The sequence below is a fragment of the Cladophialophora immunda genome, assembly GCF_000835495.1.
Source record: "Cladophialophora immunda strain CBS 83496 unplaced genomic scaffold supercont1.1, whole genome shotgun sequence".
NCBI lineage: Eukaryota > Fungi > Ascomycota > Eurotiomycetes > Chaetothyriales > Herpotrichiellaceae > Cladophialophora > Cladophialophora immunda.
In genome coordinates this window covers 241,896-261,286 of record NW_015622541.1, presented here as the reverse complement: position 1 = coordinate 261,286, position 19,391 = coordinate 241,896, and the positions used below count along the sequence as shown (strand labels likewise).

At 53.7% G+C, this 19,391-nt stretch overlaps 8 protein-coding genes across 9 annotated transcripts; 5 read left to right on the top strand and 3 right to left on the bottom strand.

The window, feature by feature from the left end:
• The first annotated feature begins 107 nt into the window (after positions 1-107).
• On the top strand, positions 108-2,982 carry PV07_00086. Of its 2 annotated transcripts, XM_016386506.1 has the most exons (3): positions 108-875; positions 940-1,145; positions 1,203-2,982. In XM_016386506.1, exons 1-3 carry the CDS (start codon positions 831-833, stop codon positions 2,677-2,679), a joined length of 1,728 nt encoding a protein of 575 aa, XP_016253434.1. In that variant the 5' UTR covers positions 108-830; the 3' UTR covers positions 2,680-2,982. The 2 variants fall into 2 exon arrangements, with proteins under 2 accessions (XP_016253434.1, XP_016253435.1); XM_016386507.1 differs by having other exon boundaries at positions 108-1,145.
• A 347-nt stretch (positions 2,983-3,329) lies between these two features.
• Positions 3,330-6,351, bottom strand: PV07_00085 (uncharacterized protein). The gene has a single exon (XM_016386505.1). The coding sequence runs from the start codon at positions 5,874-5,876 to the stop codon at positions 4,125-4,127; it is 1,752 nt and encodes a 583-aa protein (XP_016253433.1). The 5' UTR covers positions 5,877-6,351; the 3' UTR covers positions 3,330-4,124.
• Positions 6,352-6,406: 55 nt separating this feature from the next.
• On the top strand, positions 6,407-7,382 carry PV07_00084 (uncharacterized protein). Its single transcript, XM_016386504.1, has one exon. The coding sequence runs from the start codon at positions 6,766-6,768 to the stop codon at positions 7,138-7,140; it is 375 nt and encodes a 124-aa protein (XP_016253432.1). The 5' UTR covers positions 6,407-6,765; the 3' UTR covers positions 7,141-7,382.
• Positions 7,266-8,916, bottom strand: PV07_00083 (uncharacterized protein). The gene has a single exon (XM_016386503.1). It carries the CDS (start codon positions 8,666-8,668, stop codon positions 7,889-7,891), a length of 780 nt encoding a protein of 259 aa, XP_016253431.1. The 5' UTR covers positions 8,669-8,916; the 3' UTR covers positions 7,266-7,888.
• A 25-nt stretch (positions 8,917-8,941) lies between these two features.
• PV07_00082 (uncharacterized protein) lies at positions 8,942-12,068 on the bottom strand. Its single transcript, XM_016386502.1, has one exon. The coding sequence runs from the start codon at positions 12,061-12,063 to the stop codon at positions 9,178-9,180; it is 2,886 nt and encodes a 961-aa protein (XP_016253430.1). The 5' UTR covers positions 12,064-12,068; the 3' UTR covers positions 8,942-9,177.
• A 189-nt stretch (positions 12,069-12,257) lies between these two features.
• On the top strand, positions 12,258-13,835 carry PV07_00081 (uncharacterized protein). The gene is made up of 4 exons (XM_016386501.1): positions 12,258-12,312; positions 12,362-12,468; positions 12,526-12,633; positions 12,689-13,835. The coding sequence occupies exons 1-4, from the start codon at positions 12,309-12,311 to the stop codon at positions 13,307-13,309; spliced, it is 840 nt and encodes a 279-aa protein (XP_016253429.1). The 5' UTR covers positions 12,258-12,308; the 3' UTR covers positions 13,310-13,835.
• PV07_00080 (uncharacterized protein) lies at positions 13,830-16,514 on the top strand. The gene is made up of 2 exons (XM_016386500.1): positions 13,830-14,691; positions 14,746-16,514. Exons 1-2 carry the CDS (start codon positions 13,920-13,922, stop codon positions 15,897-15,899), a joined length of 1,926 nt encoding a protein of 641 aa, XP_016253428.1. The 5' UTR covers positions 13,830-13,919; the 3' UTR covers positions 15,900-16,514.
• PV07_00079 (uncharacterized protein) lies at positions 16,498-19,190 on the top strand. The gene is made up of 7 exons (XM_016386499.1): positions 16,498-17,077; positions 17,130-17,206; positions 17,264-17,488; positions 17,543-18,065; positions 18,118-18,436; positions 18,486-18,703; positions 18,763-19,190. Exons 1-7 carry the CDS (start codon positions 16,985-16,987, stop codon positions 18,877-18,879), a joined length of 1,572 nt encoding a protein of 523 aa, XP_016253427.1. The 5' UTR covers positions 16,498-16,984; the 3' UTR covers positions 18,880-19,190.
• The last annotated feature ends 201 nt before the right edge of the window (positions 19,191-19,391 follow it).

Below are 19,391 nucleotides of genomic sequence, written 5' to 3'. Positions count from 1 at the left end.
GCAAATCTCTCTGTCAGACCGCCTTCTTTCTTTCCGCGCAGCCACTAGCCTCGTTGAGATCTCGCGCGATCGACTTTCTCGCGCTTCATGTCTGTATCCGGGAAAACCGTCACCACCATGACGATTAAATGCCATCGCCCTCGCCTCGCTCTCCTCTTCCTCCTGCCCTCCATCGAATTGACCTCGTTGCCAGTTTCCAGGTTTCGCCTTAGCCTTGCATGACGCGCCTCCGGTTACCACATCCGCTTTGCCCTTGGTCCTCGATCTCTGGGCTCGGACCTTGCTCCGTCAGCAGTCCCTTTTGTGTGGAACACACCTCTGGGACAGGGCCCGTGCTCGGCAAATGGTTTGCTTAGTGGTCCAAGCTGCCTCTCCAGTATGATGTGAAGAGCGTTGGGCGTGCCAGGCACAGAAAGAGGTCCGAGGCGCCAAACTGATAGGTGGATGAGGTAGCGGATGAGGCCAGACCGTCACCTCCCTAATCAGGTTGGGAGTAAACCAGCTACCAATGGCTAAAAGCTTCACCAGACAGCTCCCTACGTAGCAGCTGAGCTCGCTGAGGCTCGCTGCTGAATACCATATATGAGGCTGCCGCCCCGAGGCCGAGGGTGACCAGCGTGTTCCAACTGAGCGACTGATAAGTTTTGCCCGGCCCCTCCGCTCGTTTTCCTCTCGCTCTTTATCTACTCAACGTTCTCCCTGGTTTCCTGTTCCCAGTCCCTCTTTCGCACCTGTTTCACGGTCGGGCACCGTTATTACGACATCCAGCATCCCACTCGGTGGCGACGTCTGAAATCTAGAAATTACCCGTAGTGTTCCTTGTCGCCAGAATGCACACCGACGTCCGGGCAAGAGAGCTGCACCACCCCATCCAGGTTGTCCTTGTCCATTGCTCGAGCCACAGAGGATATCTCAAAACTGACCATGATCTGTCTACAGCCGGAAGATGAGTGGAAGCTCGAGCAAGGTCTCGCGGCCGCCGAGCTGCCCATCCGCGACCAGACTCTCCCCGAAGGCCAATTTATCCAAGAGGTAGAAGTCGACGAAGAAATCACCAAGGAGGTCGAATCGGCTCGCGAGTACCTCGAAAAAGAGGATATTGACCCCAATGTGGTGTTTGCTGAAGAACGCGCAGGCTGGCACGGGTGAGCACCCGGATCTTCGTTCCTGGTTGAAAAATCTCAATTGACAGACGAGGCCAGCTATATCGAGTGGGAACAGTATCCGGAGAAGAAGGCCCTTGCGCACAAGATCATGATCACCAACAAATTCCCCCCTCCACCAGAGTTCCAACTGGGTCAGATTCCCGATACAAACCCAGTTCTGGAAGGCGTCCGCTGGAAACTGTGGCACAAGGCCATTGGAGGCCCTCTGACCTCAGTCCCCGAAGAATCCTGGCTGCGAGTTATCCAGGAGAAGCACCCGGAAATGCTGCACTTGTTGCAGTTCCCCTACAACGGCGAACCCCCCAAACGACTCGTCACTGCCAAACCCGTCACCCCGAATCCCTTGCATTTCATCCGAAACCATGGTGGAATCCCAGACATCAATGCGGATGCATGGGAGCTCAAACTCGACGGCCTGGTCAAGCATCCCCGCACTTTTACTCTAAAGGACCTGCAGAATGAAGAGATCTTCCCGCGCATGGAGAAACTGGTGACTATCCAATGCTCTGGTACGCGCCGTATCGAGCAAATTGAGATGTACGCAGGTGAAGGTGACGAGATGATCAACGCTCCATGGGCAGAAGGAGCTATCGGCACAGCTCGCTATGTGGGCGTCTCGCTCAAGAAAGTCATCAAGCAGTGTGGTGGCATGGCCGAGGGCGGCAAACACCTCGAATTCCATGGAGCGGACACCTACTTCAAGCAGAACGAGGTGATGAATTACCTGGTCAGCGTACCATGGTCTAAGGTTAAGGCCAACGAGGTCATGCTCGCCTGGGAGATGAATGGGGAGCCTCTGCCCAAGATCCATGGTTACCCTGTGCGCATGGTCGTCATGGGCTACATCGGTGCCCGTTCCGTGAAATGGGTGTACCGCATCCGCGCCCTCCCTCACCCAACTCGGGCCCCGGTTCAGAGCAAGGAGTACCTGTACTTCAACCAGCAAGTGGGCAAACACAACCAGCTCCCCGTGATGGGGATCCAGATCCAAGAAATGCCCGTCTCCAGCGCCATCATGTCACCGTGGGCCAAGCAGGTCGTGGTGCACGAAGGCAAGATCGCATGCAAGGGCTGGGCCTACTCGGGCGGCGGCCGCTGGCCTGAACGAGTGGAGCTCTCCGCGGACGGCGGCTTCTCGTGGTACTCGGTCCCCAACGAGAGCCTGTCGACCAAGCACAAATGGGCGTGGCGGACGTGGGAGTTCGACCTGCCCTGCGAAGTGGAAGGGTGGATCGAGATTGTGGTGCGCTGCTGGGACAACAGCCTCAACACGCAGCCCCTCGAGGTGCGCAACTCGTGGAACTGGGGTTTGCATGTGACGTCGTCGTGCCACCGGGTCAAGATCTACAGCGTCAACAAGAGCCGGGCGCAGACGCGCAAGCGCATCGAGGACTTCGCCAAGAGAGGCGAGTCGCTGGTGCCCATTACCCGGCCGACCGAGTTCCAGACCATGACGCCCGACGAGTACGACGACTGGTGGTCCAGACACGACCCTCGAGACGTGGATGAATGAGCGTGGCCGTGCGTGGTGCAGCGGTAGTGGGGGACATGGGAACGATCCACGCCCGAGCGAGTAGCAGGACCATCTAACCCATCGTATGCCTGTCCCAAATACTTCTCCGTGGAGTGGTAATTCCTTTATGGGACTGTCGTCGAGGACCCTGCGGTCTGTTTGGGGGTCTTGGAACGGTTGATAGTAGTGCAACGCGACACCGCGGAGAAAGATGAGGGGAAGGGCAACGGCATGACGACGGCGACGCAGCATAGCAGCCTAGCATCATATTATGATATCAAGTCAATGTAATTTCAAATTCAGAATTCTAAAGTCGATCGCGATGGCCAGCGGTGTCCTATCGTGATCATCCTCACCGTCGTCCTCGCTCAGGAGTCGATCAGAAAAATGGGAACAATACCACTCGTCGCCGTCGCAGCCACCAACCAATTGAACTCCCCAACTACCTTAGTAGCCCAGTCCTGTTTCCTCCTTCCTTACATATCGACCTAGCTACAGTACCTACCTACATGGGTTAAGAGGGGCGGGTAGGAAGTGTGTTCAGATATTACTTGTAGGGACAAGAGGACACGTCCACCGCAATGTATTCGGGGAAGAGTCAGTCCGGAGGGAAGAAAAAAAAACATCCATTTAGCGAGAGAAACTCAAAATTTGAAAAAGAGCAAAAAGTCTATTTTTCCAACAAGATATGTATGTACTCGTTCGTATTAGTTCCATGCTCTGATAGACCGGCAGATGGCCTACACCGGCACCAGCCTAGGTAGTCGAGCAGAGAATAGGGACGAGTCTTCCGAGCAGCAGGGGCATTCCAGCGGTGGTTGAATGTTTCCCTCCCGCTGGACGTCATCAAAGCGACGATGCAACCCTGGGGGACTCCACGGCCTTGTTCGTTTTTCCATCCAAAGGGCACAGAAGCCAGCCAGCCACAGGAAACCAGGTTTCGAAATGAGGTAAAAGGCGTGGGAAAACGGCGAGGGACATATCCCCCTGCCAGACCTGCTGCTAGCCACCTGCTGCAGCCTCGTATCATTACTCCGTATATGCTTGCAGCGAGTACCGAGAACCAAACATGACAACAAGAGGAGAGAAAACCCCCATGACTCCCATAGCGACGTTGAGCAGCCAACCCACATACGCTCGCTTCCATACCGAGGGTCCGCTTGTCCCCTCAAATCAAACAAATGCTTCGCCGTCAGTCTTGAACCATGCATGCTGGGTATCATCAATGCTTTCTGTGGTCGAAAAAGTGTCAGAAACAAGCAGCCGCCCATAAGCTGTCCCCCGTAGAGAGTTTCGGCAAAAGTGACCAAATCAAAATATTCGTGTCGTGTCGTTACCAGTTCGTATCGTGAGTTGAAGTGTATGGCACTCCGATGAATCAGTAGTAATAAAAAACGCAGCATGAATTTTCGTCGCTGCCGTCTCAGTCGCTTTCGAAAATCTTTTCATCCCCGTTGCGCACTCGATGAGGTCCCTTCCCCATAATCTTCAACCGAACTGTGTTGCTGACCATCTCGAGACTCATTCATCGGTCGCAGCGCATATTGAGGCGGTTCTGCACCCAACTCGTCGTTCGTCAGACCCGCCAGGGGCCTTCTGACAGGACTCAATCTCCTCGACGGCCCCTCACCGCTTGAACTATCTCTCGTCGAATTGTGAGGTCGATCGCGCATAGGGAGACCTGTGTTGCTGGTACGTGGAGATGGTGGTCCATGGGGATTTTGACTGTGCATCGTTTCCAGATCCTCATACTCGAGCTCCGGCCCATGGTAATCTTCCATGATTGCGCCGCCCCAGGCTCCGTCATTTCTGTCCGAGCTGCCATAGCCCGGTGGGCTTGGGGGAACGTCTTCGTAGACAGGTGGCATTTCTTCGTCCCAGCTGATGCCCATACCGGCCCGTTCGGTGACGACCAAGCCAAACTGCATTCTCAACACACGAGCAGCGCCAGTGGGAGTGACCAAGGATGGGTTTTTGTTCGGGCAGAATTCTTCGGCGACGATCAACTCGAGGACCAAGTTATGCTTGACTTCGATCCCTGTGGCAGATTCGACATCACAAGTGGCCCTGTGACCCGATTTAGTAGCTACAGATGCTTCGAACTCCATGGTGATTTCTCCGCCAATGGTGTCAAAGTCGCTCTTCCAGCCGCCTTTCAACTCATCGTTCCCCAGCACCCGTGTTTCGGAGTGCAAGATCGACTTTCCTTCACTGACTTTGTGAGCGTGCTTCGAACACGGGGTGGAGATGACCTTGGAGTGCTCTTCAATCCGCCAAGCCATCTTCCTCAACCGCCATCGGATCTGGCTTTCGGCTCTCTTCTCCACGACGCCGCTCATCGACATGGTGATTGGGAAGACGCCAATGGGGTGGACGATGGGAGGTAGCTGAACACGGCCAGTAAGGTTTGTCGGCGGGAAGATTCGGATGCTGGACTTGTCAGGGCCGGGCTGGATTGCGCGTGAAAGGGTGAGCGGATGGTTCAAGACAATCTTCTCTCCATGAGAAGTGGTCGCGGTAGCCACGAGTGAGTACTGGATGGTAGCCAGTTGCGACTGTGTGGAGGCAGGTAGATGACCAGGGAACAGATACGAGTAGGGGAATTGGTTGTCGTCGCCTGCGTAGAACGTCTTTGGTTCGGAAAGAAACTCCCACTTCTTGATGTCGTCGATTCTCTCACTGCAGTCTTTGCAGTCTTTGCCAACAGGCTTCTTGGTAGTGATGGTTGCTCGTAGCACCATGGTGAACTTCTCCAGACGCAGTTCACGGGTCGGATCGTCGACGAGCAACTTCAAGCGACCCGAAAGCAGTGCTCCAGTGGAGGTGCTCGGGGTTCCGTACAGTACTAGAGGGGGAGACTCAATAACCATTTCAAACCGACCGGGCTGAGTGGCCACGACTCTGGGAGAATGACCCGCGGCCCTGTCCTTGGATTTGCTGGCATGGCGACCGGTCAGCGACAGACGCTTCTGGTTTCGCGAGTCACGGTCTTTGAGTTCCTCGTGTTTCTTGTCTTTCTTGGGATGGAGTAAGGAATCCATTGAGAAAGAGGGTCTTCTCGAGGGGGGGTTGGAGGAAATTTCGAAATGGTTGGCTGTCAATTTGCGGTGAAGGGCATTGACGACGTCGTTGACAGTACTGGGTGCCTGTCGTGGAGAGGTCGAGGTGCCGTGGTGAATTTGAATGCGCGATGGCATGATGCTGCGACCAAGAATCGAAAGAAAATAGTGGGTGACGCAGCGCGCAGCGGGCAGCGGGACACCAACTGGGCGAATAGGCGAGATCGGGGCGCAGGTGGGGAGATGAGGTAAGGTCCGGCCAAAGGGCGCAGTTCGCTAGACTCCGGGACACTCTGGGGAGGGCAGCACCAAAACTTCAGTGGGTGCCTTTAACTAAGGTCGACTGGGGGCGACGCCGCATGTGCCTGTGCGCCAGGTGCCTCTAAATGTCTTGTCGGCGCCAAAAAGTCCGGGGGATGTGCAGCGTGGCTCGATGGAATCTTCGGTGCAGTCTTCGATCTCGTCCGACTCAATCGGGTGATATTGGACTGACAACTTTTTCTTCGATGAGGGAGCGAAAGAAATGGGCGAAAGATTGAATGAGAGACTGACTGAGAAATTTTTTTTCATCAAGTCATGAGCCATCTGCGCCCGTCTTTGTATGTTCAGCCGCGTTGGGCGCTCGGTGACCAAAAGAGCAGGACTATGAATAATGGAAACTCGATCAGGGCAAAGTCAAGGCCCAACTACTGCAACCCGGACCAGAGGTCGCTCTGTTGTCCTCTTTTTTCTCATGCCACTCACTGCTGGTACGACTGCGGTCCACCGCCTGGATCACTTCACCATTGCGCCATTCCATTCCACCATTCCACCCAGTTCACCCCCCTGCGCGCAGCGTGTCGAACCTGATCATGGATGAGCGAAAGCTGACATCACGGACAACGCGGACACCACCACCTCCTGCTCTTGGGGAGATTTGTTCCGCCAAACAAATGACCCGGGCTGGGCCAGTTCCCTCGCCGATTGGGCCAGTCTGCGCTCCGTACACACGCAATCCCAGCGCCGTCTGTTGCTATCCTGGTGATTCATGGGGCAGCTGACTACTCTCTACGGTCTAAGGTACAGGTGCAAAACATCGTACGAGGTGCCGCCCACGAATCCCTGCTCCTCCTGCCCACCGCCAACGCCTCAAGCAAATCGCTTTCCAAGTACCCGGACCACCAAAGATCCAATAATGGCGCCCGGAAAACGCCACCCTTGCTGTACCCCGCAAACTTGGACGAAACTTGATCGATGCCTTCGCTACCAATACCTCAAACCCCCTCCTTGGCCTGGTCACAGAGTTTCAATCCTCAAAATTTTGAGATCAGGCGCGGATAACACGGCCCTTGGAAGGGCTTCAAGCAAGAGACGGGACCTGAACAATTGCACATGTCGCTATGTTTGGATGATGAGAACATGACTGTTGCAAGCTGGCCAAAAAGAGAAGCCAAATACCTGCCCTAAGGTGACATTCCCGCGACTGACTCAGACCATGTTGCCATTTTGGCTGGTGGACGCGCGCCTTGCTACAGAAAAATTTTCCCATGTGTCGACGGAGGTGGTCTTCCGCTGGATCTCTCTCTGCTGGTACTTCGCCGTTATTACTCCATCATTACTCGATGGAATCCACCAGAAAATCCAATGCCAATGCTTTACTTGGGCCACGAGTCCCCAACTCATTTTGTTCGTACCACCGAAAATTTCAATATTTCGCTCCAAGCAGTACTGTCGGGCTTCTCCGACTCCAGTCAGACCCGCGCAAAATGGGCACTATGAGCGGCCCGACGTCCAGACGTGGATTCGGCGCGAATGCTGGGAGCAGCAGGCCATCCAATTTTTCAATAATCTGTGACTATGTCGTGATTCCGCTCCAGTAGCCAGGTGGATTCTAGAAGGACCTTGGCGCACGATCTGACCTTCTTCTGCACTACCTTGAGCACGTTCCAAGGAGGGCGTCCGCGGCAGGCAGCGTCCTTGTACCACCAGGCCAAGGCGCTTTGCACATGGGCTGGTCACACGGAGAGGGGAACATTTCTCAGCTTCTCCGCCATCTCCGGGCCACTGGACTCGGACATCTGTCATATGCGACAATCCAGAGTCTTGTAGCCAAGCGGGAGACGACTTCGTTCCTGAACCCGTGCACTGGTGTTGACCACGTCTCTTTCTGGTCACCAAATCCCGTACCCAAACCACCAAGCATAAATTCCTGGCCCTGCCACTCCAGCCAGCGCCCCCAGCAATCCCATCTCCAGAACCGCCCAGACCCAGATCGTGCCTACTCCCGGCGCGTCCTTCATTACCGCGTAGTATCCCTTGTCATTCGTCAACTGGATCAAGTAACACCCCGCGACGTTCGCCGTGACCACGTAGATCATGGACCGCAGAAGAACAATCCAGTACTTCACTGAGGTAGGAATGTTCGTGAGCGACGCAGGTAGAAGGTGTCCGTGGAAGAGAGAGATGAAGATGGTGAGCGTGGGGAACGCGATGAAGACGGTCTGCATGATCAACGGCCGGAACCGGACCTCCTCGGCGTACTGGTGCATGGCGAGCACGGAGAGGGTGAAATGGACGGCGCTGAGCGACGACGCGAGTAGGAGCGTGTCGAGCCAGGGATACTCCGCCTCCTGTGGTTGTGATGACGATAGCGACGATTGTGGCACCGGCGAGTTTGGGTCTGGGATGATTTCTCCCCCTTTCCCAATCTTCACCTGCACGATGTTCTCCGGCTGGATGGCACGAGCGTCGATGCCCTTCCCTCCAGCCCCGGACGTCGAGCCCAGTTGGGCCTGTCGCTCTGCGGCAATTTCGAGCAGCGTCTTCGTCTTGCTCTTGCCATCTCGGCCCTGTCCCGGTGTCGTGGTCCTGTCTGGTTTGGCGAGCGGTATGTCATCCGCACTCTTGATCGTGTTCGCTGTCTCCTTGGCCCGCCGCTGCTTGCGGTTCATGGCTCAGAGACGTAGCTTATCGGTGATTGGAGGTATCCCAGCGAATTCGAATGGGGACTTGATGTCGGTGTTTCTGGCCCTTCAATTCGTGATGCTTGTAACGTGACGAAGTCGATGGTCCAGTCACGAGACTTGATGGCTGTTGTTCGCGGGATTCCGGTGTTTCCGGTACTCTTGAGAATGACTGCTGTGCAACGCCTAGCAGACCTATCGCTGATTGGGATATTGAGAGGCACATAGACAGCGGGAAAAGATGAGTAAGGGTGGAAATGTGCTGTCTCGATGAGGTGGACGGTTTCTCGTTTCTCACTGCCAAGAGACACGGCACGCGAGAGGCAGCCTCGCCCCTTTACTTGGGTTCACAGCCTCGTCCAGCACTGTAGCAACATGCCTAGTCGATGCCGTTGTGTACTATTGCACGGTACTTATTGCGGCACAGGTGTCATACATAGCAACCATTACCCGCCAGTGTCGGACGTCAACCACAACTTCTCTGCCATTGGTCTTGCCTATGCTTTCCTTCGTCGTGGCCGTGCATTCTTCTCCCTCCTCTTCTCCTTCAGCCTCCTCTCCTTGACCATCCGATCGACGTTTCTAAGCTCCCCTTTGGCTTTGCCGCCGGCCTGTTCTTCTCGCTCTTTCGCACCCTTGACCTTTTTCATTTGCTTCTCATAATCCCCTCTCAATTTATCTGGCTGTTTCGGTGTTCTTTGCGATTTATGCTGGAATTTCCTTCCCCTTCCACCGCCGACACCCATTCCATCCGCATTAGCATTCGAGGATTTCTCTTCCTCACCTACTCTTCCCAGTCTGTTCACTCGATTGGCCTTCATCCACCGATCAAAACGCCCGCTTCTAAAACTCGCGGCAATCTTTGCTCCAGACTCTCCCTTTACGAGCCTCTTGCCTGTCTTGGAACCATCCTCGTCATTGTCGCGTCTCACATACTTTTTATGCCTCTTGTCCCACCGCATGATTGCTCTATTCTCGCCAAAAGTCTTCGACGATTCATCTGCACCTAGATCCATAGTGGCTGTACGTGCGGATTCCACAAAGCTGGCGCTCGCATTGGTATTGGAACCAGAGTGTACGCCGTACGCACGGTCGGAAGTAAGATCATGAGCAGTGGGGTGGTAAGACATGAAGTTCTCGGGATCGCGAAAGTCTCCCTCCGTGGTGCGTAGCCCAGGCTTCGGTGATTTTGGTGTTTGGGATTTCTTCGAGTATGGTTGAGAAAAGGTGATTTCCAGGTCACTTAGTGATGCTTCGGACATACGATCGACGTCGTTGCTGCCATCAATGAAACCTGGGTGAGCCTCATCTTCTGCTGGGTCGTACGGACTGTTGGTCGGGTCGACGGCATCATCATTGCCAGCTTCTCTCAGAGCTTGGGACGCATCCACGCTCTTCTGCTTCCTACTTTCGAAACCAGAGCGGATCTTGCGTATGGCGTCCACAGCATCCTCGTTGTTCTTTCGCCCACCACGCCGAGCGCCAATCTCAAAGATAGATTCCTGTGGTCGGAATCCTCCCACTCGTGCAAGCATCCTTTCTCTTTCAACTTCCATATCATCTGTTTCATCATTGAACAGTGAGTGCAGTTCCGTCCAGGCCGAGGACGACACAAGTTGTTTCGATCTCTTAGCACTCTCTGAGGAAGCAGAGTTCCTGGTCCGCTGGTAGAGTTTCTCGCCCTTTAACGCAACGTTTCGGAGCGCAGAAAGATCGGAGTCGCTTTCTAGTGATTTTGTCACCCATTCGCAACTCGTCTGTATCGCCTCCCGTCGAAAACTACCAACCACGACATCCTGTGCGAAGTTGACAAGCTCATTGCTCGCTGCTCGACCAAGGACCAATTTCCGAGCAAGGAAAAGTTGCAGATCCAGTAGATATGGTGCGTCAGCGTCTCTGACTAGACTATAACTCCAACCTCTCTGTCCCGCTCGAGCAGTCCGTCCCACACGATGGACAAATATCTTTGGTTGTGAAGGGAAATCGTAGTTAATTACATTTGCGAGCACCGGAATATCGATTCCGCGGGCAGCAACATCCGTGACAACAAGTATATTTGTTTGACCTGTCCGAAAAGCCTGGACTTGGGATTTTCTGGCGGTTTGGTCGAGTGAGCCATAAACATAGGAGACAGCGTAGCCAGCCAGACGGAGTAGACTTGCTACGTACTCGACGTGATGCTTGGTGGCAGTGAAGACTATGGTTGAAAAAGGATTGGTACCGGATGCATTGCTGCTGTTTTCTTCTGTCTCCTGCCGTTTCCTCTTCTTGTTGTTTGGTTTGTCTGCTATCGTAGAAGTCGTGGTTGACGTGATCAATTGGGACCCGGTAGGCATTTTGATGATGTCTTGGAGGATATGAAGCAATGCCCCTTCTTTCTCCGATGACTTCAGAGTGAAGAAGGCGCTTTGCAAATCGGGAGATATCTTGCTGTCTGCGTCAAGCCTAACCAACATAGGTTCCTGTAATCCTGCCCTCGCGAACTCAACTAGTGACTTAGGCAGCGTAGCAGAGAACAGAAGAGTTTGCCGGGATGCGGGTAGGGCATGGAGGATCTCTGTCAGTTGGGCCGCGAAGCCCATTTCAAAGAGTCGATCTGCCTCGTCAAAGACGACATACTTGATGCTCAGGAGATCCAGATTCATTTCGACCTTGAGATGGAGGAATCTGCCGGGGGTGGCAATGATGATATCCGGGTTGTTGGACATGGCAGCAAACTGGTCCTCCAGGCTGTCACCTCCCACGAGGAGGATCGATCGGAGATCTGTGCCCCTGCCCAACTCCTTGACCACTTGCAATGTCTGCAAAGCCAACTCCCTCGAGGGCGCCAGAATCAGAGCCCTGGCCCCGACTTTCGTGCTATGCACCTTGAGCTTTTCAATCATAGGAATGACAAAAGCAGCGGTCTTCCCGGATCCAGTCCTTGCCATACCCACCACGTCCTTGTCGCCGAGAAGGAGAGGTATTGTCTTGCGCTGAATAGGTGTAGGGACTGAGAAGCCTTTCCTCGTTATCGCTTTCAGCAGATTGGCATTGAGGCCCATGGCTTGGAAGCCACCACCTTTTTTCACTGTTCGCCCTTTCAAGTTGGCACCTTTGCGATTTGATGCGGCTTGTTGAGCAGCAATAATGGCCTCCTCATCGACTTCTGAGTCATCCGCCATGACATCCAAGTCATTCCTTTGTAGAGCCCCATTTTGTTCGTGTAGAGTGTCGTGCGTAACTTCAGAATCATGTCCGAACAATGCGCTGCCGATGTCAAATTCATTCTCTGAACGGGCAGGCGAGCCCGCCCTGTGAGGCATCGTGGAATTCGAGCCCTGTTCTGCACTAGTTAGCAGTATATAGTGATCTCCATAGCTGAATGTGCCATCTCTGGTCATTGCCATTCATACAGGCATTGTGAAATGTGCCTGCGCTTGGGAAATCTCAAAATTATCAAATTTACAAATTGCGCCTTCCATGATATGCGCCCCAGTAGAGGGGCGAATACGGTTGACCAAAAGTGCAGCCGCAGCGGAAAATCAATTTACGCGTTGACAACGCGTCCGTGTTTGGAATCAATTCTTCTCCAGACCTTTCATCCCACTGCATCCCACCGCTCGAGTAACCCCCGAACGCGACCACAATGAGTATGTAAACCAAGGTTCGATAGGTTGGAGAGCCATCTGACGCTCGCAGATTACGGCTACGACAATCAGTATACAACCTCTTACGGCGCTCATGGCGCCGCAGACGGTGGCGGCTTCGTGGCCGGAGAGCCGCAGAGTAGCCCTGCTGCTGGAAAAGTAGGTCCTAGGCCATGATTCCAGGCCTAGTATCCATGATTAACCGGTTCTCATAAGGGTTACGGGAAAGACACTGTCAGGCCGATGACCATCAAACAAATTCTCGACGCAGAACAACCCCACCCAGACGCAGATTTTCGGTGCGATGGAGAGCCATTCAGCCAGGTAATTCGAATTCGCAACAGGTCTACGAAGGCGAGACTAATGGTCATTTGTGCAGGTCACATTTGTCGGCCAGATCCGCAGTATAAGCACGCAACCGACAAACATCACCTACAAAATCGACGACGGTACGGGTATCATCGAAGCGAAGCAATGGATTGACGGAGAGTCAAACAACGCAGAGAAGATGGATGTTGACTCAAATAAACCCAAGCTGGTGGAAGATGGCTATTGTCGAGTATGGGGGAGGTTAAAAGCATTCAACAACAAGAGACATGTTGGAGCACATATTATTCGGCCTATTACGGACTACAACGAGATCAATTACCACTTGCTCGAAGCAACAGCTGTACACCTGTTCTTCACGAGAGGACCACCTCCGAACGCACAGGCGAACGGACAGCAGAGAAATGGGGCAGCGAATGGATTGACGGGCAACGGAATGCGTCAGGAATTTGCCGGAGATGGGCAGCTGGCTCAATGCTCACCACTGGCACGGAGAATCTTTGCGACACTGAAGAACACACCGCAGAGCAATGAAGGTTTGCATGTGCAGATGATTGCCTCTGCGATGAGCCTGTCAACAAGTGACGTGTACAAGGGCGCCGAAGAACTTGTGGCTGCCGGTAAGATTTTCACGACCGTCGATGATAATACCTGGGCAGTTCTGGAAGGGTGAAACGGGAAAAGACTGGAGTTTCACTGGCATCGGGATTGACAGGCTTGCAGCGGAGCAGAAAGGGTTAGCAACACAACGTTGTACGGTACAGTGATATGAGACATGGCAATTCAGGACAAAGGGTAGTAACCGAAGGAGTTCATGACTGTGAGCCCTTTGCATGATCAATGTACGAGTACATGGGACAGCCAAGAGAGCCTATGGGGATATTGCTTTCGAGTTCGGAGAGATGGCCTTGAGGCAATGGAGACGATCAACTCCAAATTGCAAAGCCCATCACCGCCCCACGTATCCACTGAGGACATGCATCTCTTACTTTACGGCTAAATTCCAGCGGTTAAGGCTCTCAATGTCTGGCGAGCTGGGTCCTCAACGGTATGAGGCCGGTGGGCAACGCGACACCAACTGATGCGACGTCATTCTGTAAGTTGTTTTGAACGGCAATGCCCGGGATTCTTGAGGATACAATCAATATAAGCCCCGGGAACCACAAGCATCTGCTTTCGGTGAAGGGCTTGAGGTTTCTTCCGATATTTTGTACAGCGTACCAACGGCATCAATAGACCTGGTTAGACTCCTTCCTTGAGAGAACACCTCGTAATCCGCAGCCATGGCAGGTGGGACATCACCACCTTTTTTCACTTCGCTGAACAACCCCCTCGTGACGCGATCCGACGTTGTACAAGCTTGCAAGTCACTATTGACCCCCTTGTTCCCTTTCTTTTCGCCAGCGAAGACAAGGCTGCGACTTGGAGCCACGGCCACCCGTTACGATGAAGCAGGCGCGCAGCTCGAAGGCTTTACACGACCTATGTGGGGTCTTGGAGCCTTGCTCGCGGGTGGTGAGTCGTTTGAAGGTTCCGAATTCTGGCTGGAAGGGATAAGGAATGGTACAGATCCCGAGCATCCGGAGTTCTGGGGCTGGTCGAAGGATTTGGATCAAAGAATGGTCGAAATGTGTCCTCTCGGGTTCGCTCTCTGCGTTGCCCCTGACCAATTTTGGAAGCCACTCAATGAGAGAGAGCGCGAGAATGTTCGCAGGTGGCTGGATATCAACAAGAAAGAGATGCCAAACACAAATTGGCTCTGGTTTCGTGTCTTTGCTAACTTGGCATTGATGAAGAATGGTGCAGAGTATGACGCGGGCCGACTCGAAGCTGACCTCGACCACCTCGATACCTTTCACCTCTCTGGCGGCTGGAGCAACGACGGCCCGCCTGACACGCTACAGATGGACTATTACTCCGGCTCGTTCGCCATCCAGTATCTTCAGTTGCTGTACGCAAAGCTAAATGGTGATCGGGATCCCAAACGAGCAGAGGCATATAGGGACCGGGCGAGGATGTACGCGAAGGATTTCCTCCATTACTTTGACGAGCAAGGTGAGGACACCCGGTGCAAGAGAGGCTCTGAGGCTCTGTTTCTGACTGTCGCAGGCCGAGCAATGACTTTCGGTCGATCGCTCACCTATCGCTTCGCCATGGCCGGCTTCTGGGCGGCAGTCGCTTTTGCGGACCTAGATCTCGAGCCACCTCTCAGTTGGGGAGTGGTCAAAGGCATTCTCCTGCGGAATTTACGATACTGGTCTCAGCAAAAGGACATCCTCAATGGAGCCGGGATATTGACCATCGGCTATGGTTATCCCAACCAATTCATCTCCGAGAACTACAACTCGCCCGGCTCGACCTACTGGTTCATGCTCTCATTTGCAGCGTTGGCCTTGCCCGAATCTCATGAGTTCTGGCGGTGCCGAGAAGAACCATATCCCTCCGATTCAATAGCGCAGGTTGTGGCACTCAAACACCCGAAACACATCACGGTGAGAAAAGGAGGACACACTTTTCTGTTGTCCTCGGGACAGATGTGCCACTACCCAATGAGAGCTGCCGAAAGCAAATACGGAAAGTTTGCATACAGCACGGCTTTTGGGTATTCTGTTCCTACCGGCGGTTACTTTGTGGAAGCGATAGGAGGCGATAACGTCCTTGGGGTCTCGGACGATCAAGGCGAGACGTGGAAAGTGCGGAGGAAGCCACTCAATGCAAGGCTGGAGACTATGGAGGACACTCCTGTGTTGATCTCTGAGTGGAAACCGTGGGCAGATACCCATGTCGAGACTTATCTGCTTCCCCCTACCGAGGCCGCACCAAATTGGCATCTCCGGGTGCACCATATCGCAACAGGCAGCAGAACCTTGAAGACGAGCGAGGGCGCCTTTGCACTGAACGGCGTCTCGCAGAAGGACGAACGCGAATTACAGCAGATGGACGCCGAGAAGACTGAGGGAAGGCAGGCAGACAACGGCGAAGCAGTGGTAGTGACGCGGGGCGGCGCTGTTGGTATAGTTGAGCTGCACCAACGCGACGGCCGCACTGGCCGCGTATTGGACGAAGATGCGAATAGCAACCTGATGGAGAGCAGATCAGTCCTACCTAGCCTGGCGATGGATATACCTGCGAACGCGGATGTTTGGGTGGCAACTGGCGTGTTTGCTATGCCATCCAGTGTTCCGGACTATCGAAAGAAGTGGCAGCAGAGCTGGATGCAGCGACCACAAATCCCAGGCTGGTTGAGAAACAAGATGGCCTAGGCAGTCTCAATTCGGAGGCTTCTGTGGCAAAGAGGACAACATGCTCCGGAGACGATGTTGGACTTGTCAACTGCTCGAGGGAGACTGTTCACTCGCTGCACAGCTTCTGGCCGGCTGGCTGGCTGGTCGAATTGCCATCGTCGCCCTGGGTACATACAGAGCGTCCGACCTTGGATATATACTCCTCTGTTCTACAGGACGTGGTGATGGCTGCGTCTCCCACATGTCAAATTGTTCGACAGCAGGCTTCCCGTCGCTTAGCGAAAGGTGTACCTGGTATGGTCCTGGACTATATAAACTCGGCAGAAGATTGTACCGAAGCCTGGTGGAGTTGGTGGACAACACCATCCCTTCAACCTTGCCCGCCCCCAGCCATGGTCTATTTATCCATCAATTTATCCAGGATCTGCGGATGGATTGCCGTCGTCCCGTACCCCAGGTGGAGTGTCAACCTCCTGCTAAAATGCTGGCCTCTCCGCATCGCAGCTTGTTTGAGCTGGTGGGAGGATGCCGTCTTCCCCCCAGCTTCCCCCATCTACACCAAGCCTTCATTTCAGGCTGAAAACACCGACCACTCTTGGAGACGAGCCCAGCCTGTCCCCGCAGTTTAATGACACCTAGACACCTACCGCTCACCGAGAGTGGCGACAGAACGTTACAACAGGGTCGGCACCCTACCATGCTACGTCCAATGCTTGTTGAAGCTTGCACATCTTGTCTGGATATAGCCTGGCGCTGGCCACTAAGTGGTGTGCCAACGGCTGAACTATTCGACATCTGGCAAATGTCCGGCCTCTATCATTCCATCTGGGCACGTTCGGTGCAAAGATCCGTTGTGCTTGCCCCATGGTCTATGGAGTCTCCAGTCCTCTCTCCAGGAGGAGATGGAGATCCGCTGACACGGCAGTAAATCGACAGAGTCCCTTCGCTTGAAGACAATCCTTGTCCAACATGTGGCAGCTTGAGAAGGCCGATCGATGGTTGCATTTAATAACCTGCCCGCCTCACCACCTCGCTCGTCAGTCCTCCAGCCTTGACTGTTCAGCTCCACGGTCCCTCCAGACTCTTCCACGCACTTGGCCAATATGTCGTTCCTCAGGAGAATCGTGCACAATGATGCCGTCAAGTTGGACCCTCCAGAGGTCTACAACTGGAGAGTCTTCGCTTTGGCAGCAGCCGTAAGTCATGCCATCCGGGAGGAAGACAAAGATTTGTACTGAGATCGAACAGGCTTGTTTTGGAGGAACACTCTTTGGCATGGACATTGGGATTATTGGCGGAGTGATAACGTTGCCCGATTTCAAAGAGTATGCCCAATCTTCCCTAAAACTGGCTATGGCAATGACTAACCTGCTTGCTCCAAGTGAATTCGGCCTCACAAATAAGTCGAAAATCGCACAGTCCAATCTCTCAGCCAACTTGGTCTCCGTTATGCAAGCAGGCGCCATCGTCGGTGCGCTCGCCGCGAATCCATTGGCCGACAAATGGGGTCGAAAGATTACCATTTATACTGTGGCATCCTTCGCTTTCGTCGGTGGCCTCCTTCAGGCTCTGTCATATGGCCATTTATCCTGCTTCTACATTGGACGGTACGTAAACAATGGAAGATATTATTACAGCCTGGAAACTGACAATACTATCAGGTTTGTTGAAGGTCTAGGTCTGGGCGGAGCCACCATGGTCGCACCCACCTACGTTGCTGAGAATGCTCCCCGTGGCATTCGAGGTCTGCTCGTCGGTTTCTATCAGCTTTTCGAAACAATGGGGGCCATGGTGGCCTTTTTCATCAACTACGGCAGCCTGCTCCACCTGAAAGGCCATGCCACCTGGATAGTCCCGTTGTCGATGCAGTCCCTGCCTCCGTTCCTCCTCTTTGTTTCTATCCTCCTCTGTCCCGAGAGTCCTCGATGGCTTGCTTCCCAAGACAACTGGGATGAGGCCTCCAGGATTCTTGCGAAAGTGCGAAACCTACCAACCACGCACCCCTACGTTCAAGCCGAACTGCTCGAGATGCAAACACAGTTGGAAGCCGAGAGGGCCCGTGCTGGCGGTAACAGTTACTGGGCGTTGACAAAGGAGGCATGGACGATTCCTGGAAATCGCAGACGAGCAATCATGGCGATCGCGCTCATGACTGCTCAACAATGGACTGGAACTAATGCTATCGTAGGCGTTTGGCGTTCTCCAACACGAGGTGTCCCAGCTAACACGATTGCAGAACTACTATGCGCCAACCATCTTCACCGATCTCGGCGTCACCGGAAATGCACAGAGCCTATTCGCTACCGGGGTCTACGGGATCGTGAAAATGGGCTCCTGCGCCATCTTCATTACCTTCCTTGCCGACACACTTGGGCGCAGATGGTCGCTGGTCTGGACAGGACTGTTCATGTGGTTCTGCATGTTCTACCTGGGCTTCTTCGTCCGATTTGACCCGCCAAAGAAAGGTGCTCCTATCTCTGGTGCGGGATATGCGGCGTTGGTCATGGTCTATCTCTACGCGGCAGCTTTCCAATTTGGCTGGGGTCCCGTTTGCTGTAAGTCGTTTCGCTCACGGGTCCTGGGTGGTGCTAAACTTGTCTGCAGGGATCTATTCCTCTGAAATCAGCACTCAACGGCTCCGAGGATTGATCGTATCCTACGCTGCGGCAACACAATGGGTTTTCAACCTGGCTGTTGCTCGAGCCACCCCCGTTATGCTGGATACTGTGGGTTCAAATGGTTACGGCACATACTTTATATACGGCTGCTTCTGCTTCACCATCGCTATTGGAGCATTTTTCTTGGTGCCAGAGACCAAAGGAGTAAGTGGGAACCTTCTCGGTGTGTCTCTCGGGCTGCTGGATGCTGACAACGTTCCCAGATTTCTTTGGAGCGAATGGACGAGTTGTTCGGAATGACCGACTTCAGTGGAATTGAAGATGTCGGAGTAGCCTCCCATAAGCACGACGTCGAGGCCATCCATGTCGAGGTGAAGTGAGGCAGTAACATGGACGTGCGCAATGACATCTCATCACAGCGCTCAAGGTCATTGACTTCGACAACAAATCTCTAAAATGCGCCGAGATCCACCAGACTGCTCAATCACTACTCGCCTTATATCCTGCTATCAGCCATATCATCTATGATGCTGTTGCCGCCATGAATCATGCGTAAAGATCGATGACAGGGGTTTAGAGAGGATATATATATATAGTTATTGGTCAAGCCGTGCCGACTTCTGATGTCTCGCAACTTTGAACCTCCACCATTGTGCCAAGACCATCCTATATAAATGGCATATACAAGCACGCCGGCTGATCATCATAAGCATATATCTATCTGTTATGTTATGAAATGGAGGCTACCTTATCTCTGGCAGCCGCTGTGGGCTCTCGCTGGCTCCATTTTCTCCTGCCTGGCTCGATCGGAACAGCGGCAACTGGGTCGTTTTTTGATCAGCGCCTTGGGACTCGGACTGCTGTTGTTGCGGCGGTCTCGGGATTCCCCATT

Excerpts from the sequence above, each read along its gene's own strand:
- PV07_00086 (XM_016386506.1), top strand. The coding sequence starts at position 831 with ATGCACACCGACGTCCGGGCAAGAGAGCTGCACCACCCCATCCAG. Across the intron at positions 876-939 it reads AGCTGCACCACCCCATCCAG|CCGGAAGATGAGTGGAAGCT; the intron begins GTTGTCCTTGTC and ends ATCTGTCTACAG. Across the intron at positions 1,146-1,202 it reads GAACGCGCAGGCTGGCACGG|CTATATCGAGTGGGAACAGT; the intron begins GTGAGCACCCGG and ends AGACGAGGCCAG.
- PV07_00085 (XM_016386505.1), bottom strand. The coding sequence starts at position 5,876 with ATGCCATCGCGCATTCAAATTCACCACGGCACCTCGACCTCTCCACGA.
- PV07_00084 (XM_016386504.1), top strand. The coding sequence starts at position 6,766 with ATGGGGCAGCTGACTACTCTCTACGGTCTAAGGTACAGGTGCAAAACA.
- PV07_00083 (XM_016386503.1), bottom strand. The coding sequence starts at position 8,668 with ATGAACCGCAAGCAGCGGCGGGCCAAGGAGACAGCGAACACGATCAAG.
- PV07_00082 (XM_016386502.1), bottom strand. The coding sequence starts at position 12,063 with ATGACCAGAGATGGCACATTCAGCTATGGAGATCACTATATACTGCTA.
- PV07_00081 (XM_016386501.1), top strand. Across the intron at positions 12,469-12,525 it reads GTAGCCCTGCTGCTGGAAAA|GGTTACGGGAAAGACACTGT; the intron begins GTAGGTCCTAGG and ends GGTTCTCATAAG. Across the intron at positions 12,634-12,688 it reads ATGGAGAGCCATTCAGCCAG|GTCACATTTGTCGGCCAGAT; the intron begins GTAATTCGAATT and ends TCATTTGTGCAG.
- PV07_00080 (XM_016386500.1), top strand. The coding sequence starts at position 13,920 with ATGGCAGGTGGGACATCACCACCTTTTTTCACTTCGCTGAACAACCCC. Across the intron at positions 14,692-14,745 it reads CCATTACTTTGACGAGCAAG|GCCGAGCAATGACTTTCGGT; the intron begins GTGAGGACACCC and ends TGACTGTCGCAG.
- PV07_00079 (XM_016386499.1), top strand. The coding sequence starts at position 16,985 with ATGTCGTTCCTCAGGAGAATCGTGCACAATGATGCCGTCAAGTTGGAC. Across the intron at positions 17,078-17,129 it reads TCTTCGCTTTGGCAGCAGCC|GCTTGTTTTGGAGGAACACT; the intron begins GTAAGTCATGCC and ends GAGATCGAACAG. Across the intron at positions 17,207-17,263 it reads ACGTTGCCCGATTTCAAAGA|TGAATTCGGCCTCACAAATA; the intron begins GTATGCCCAATC and ends GCTTGCTCCAAG.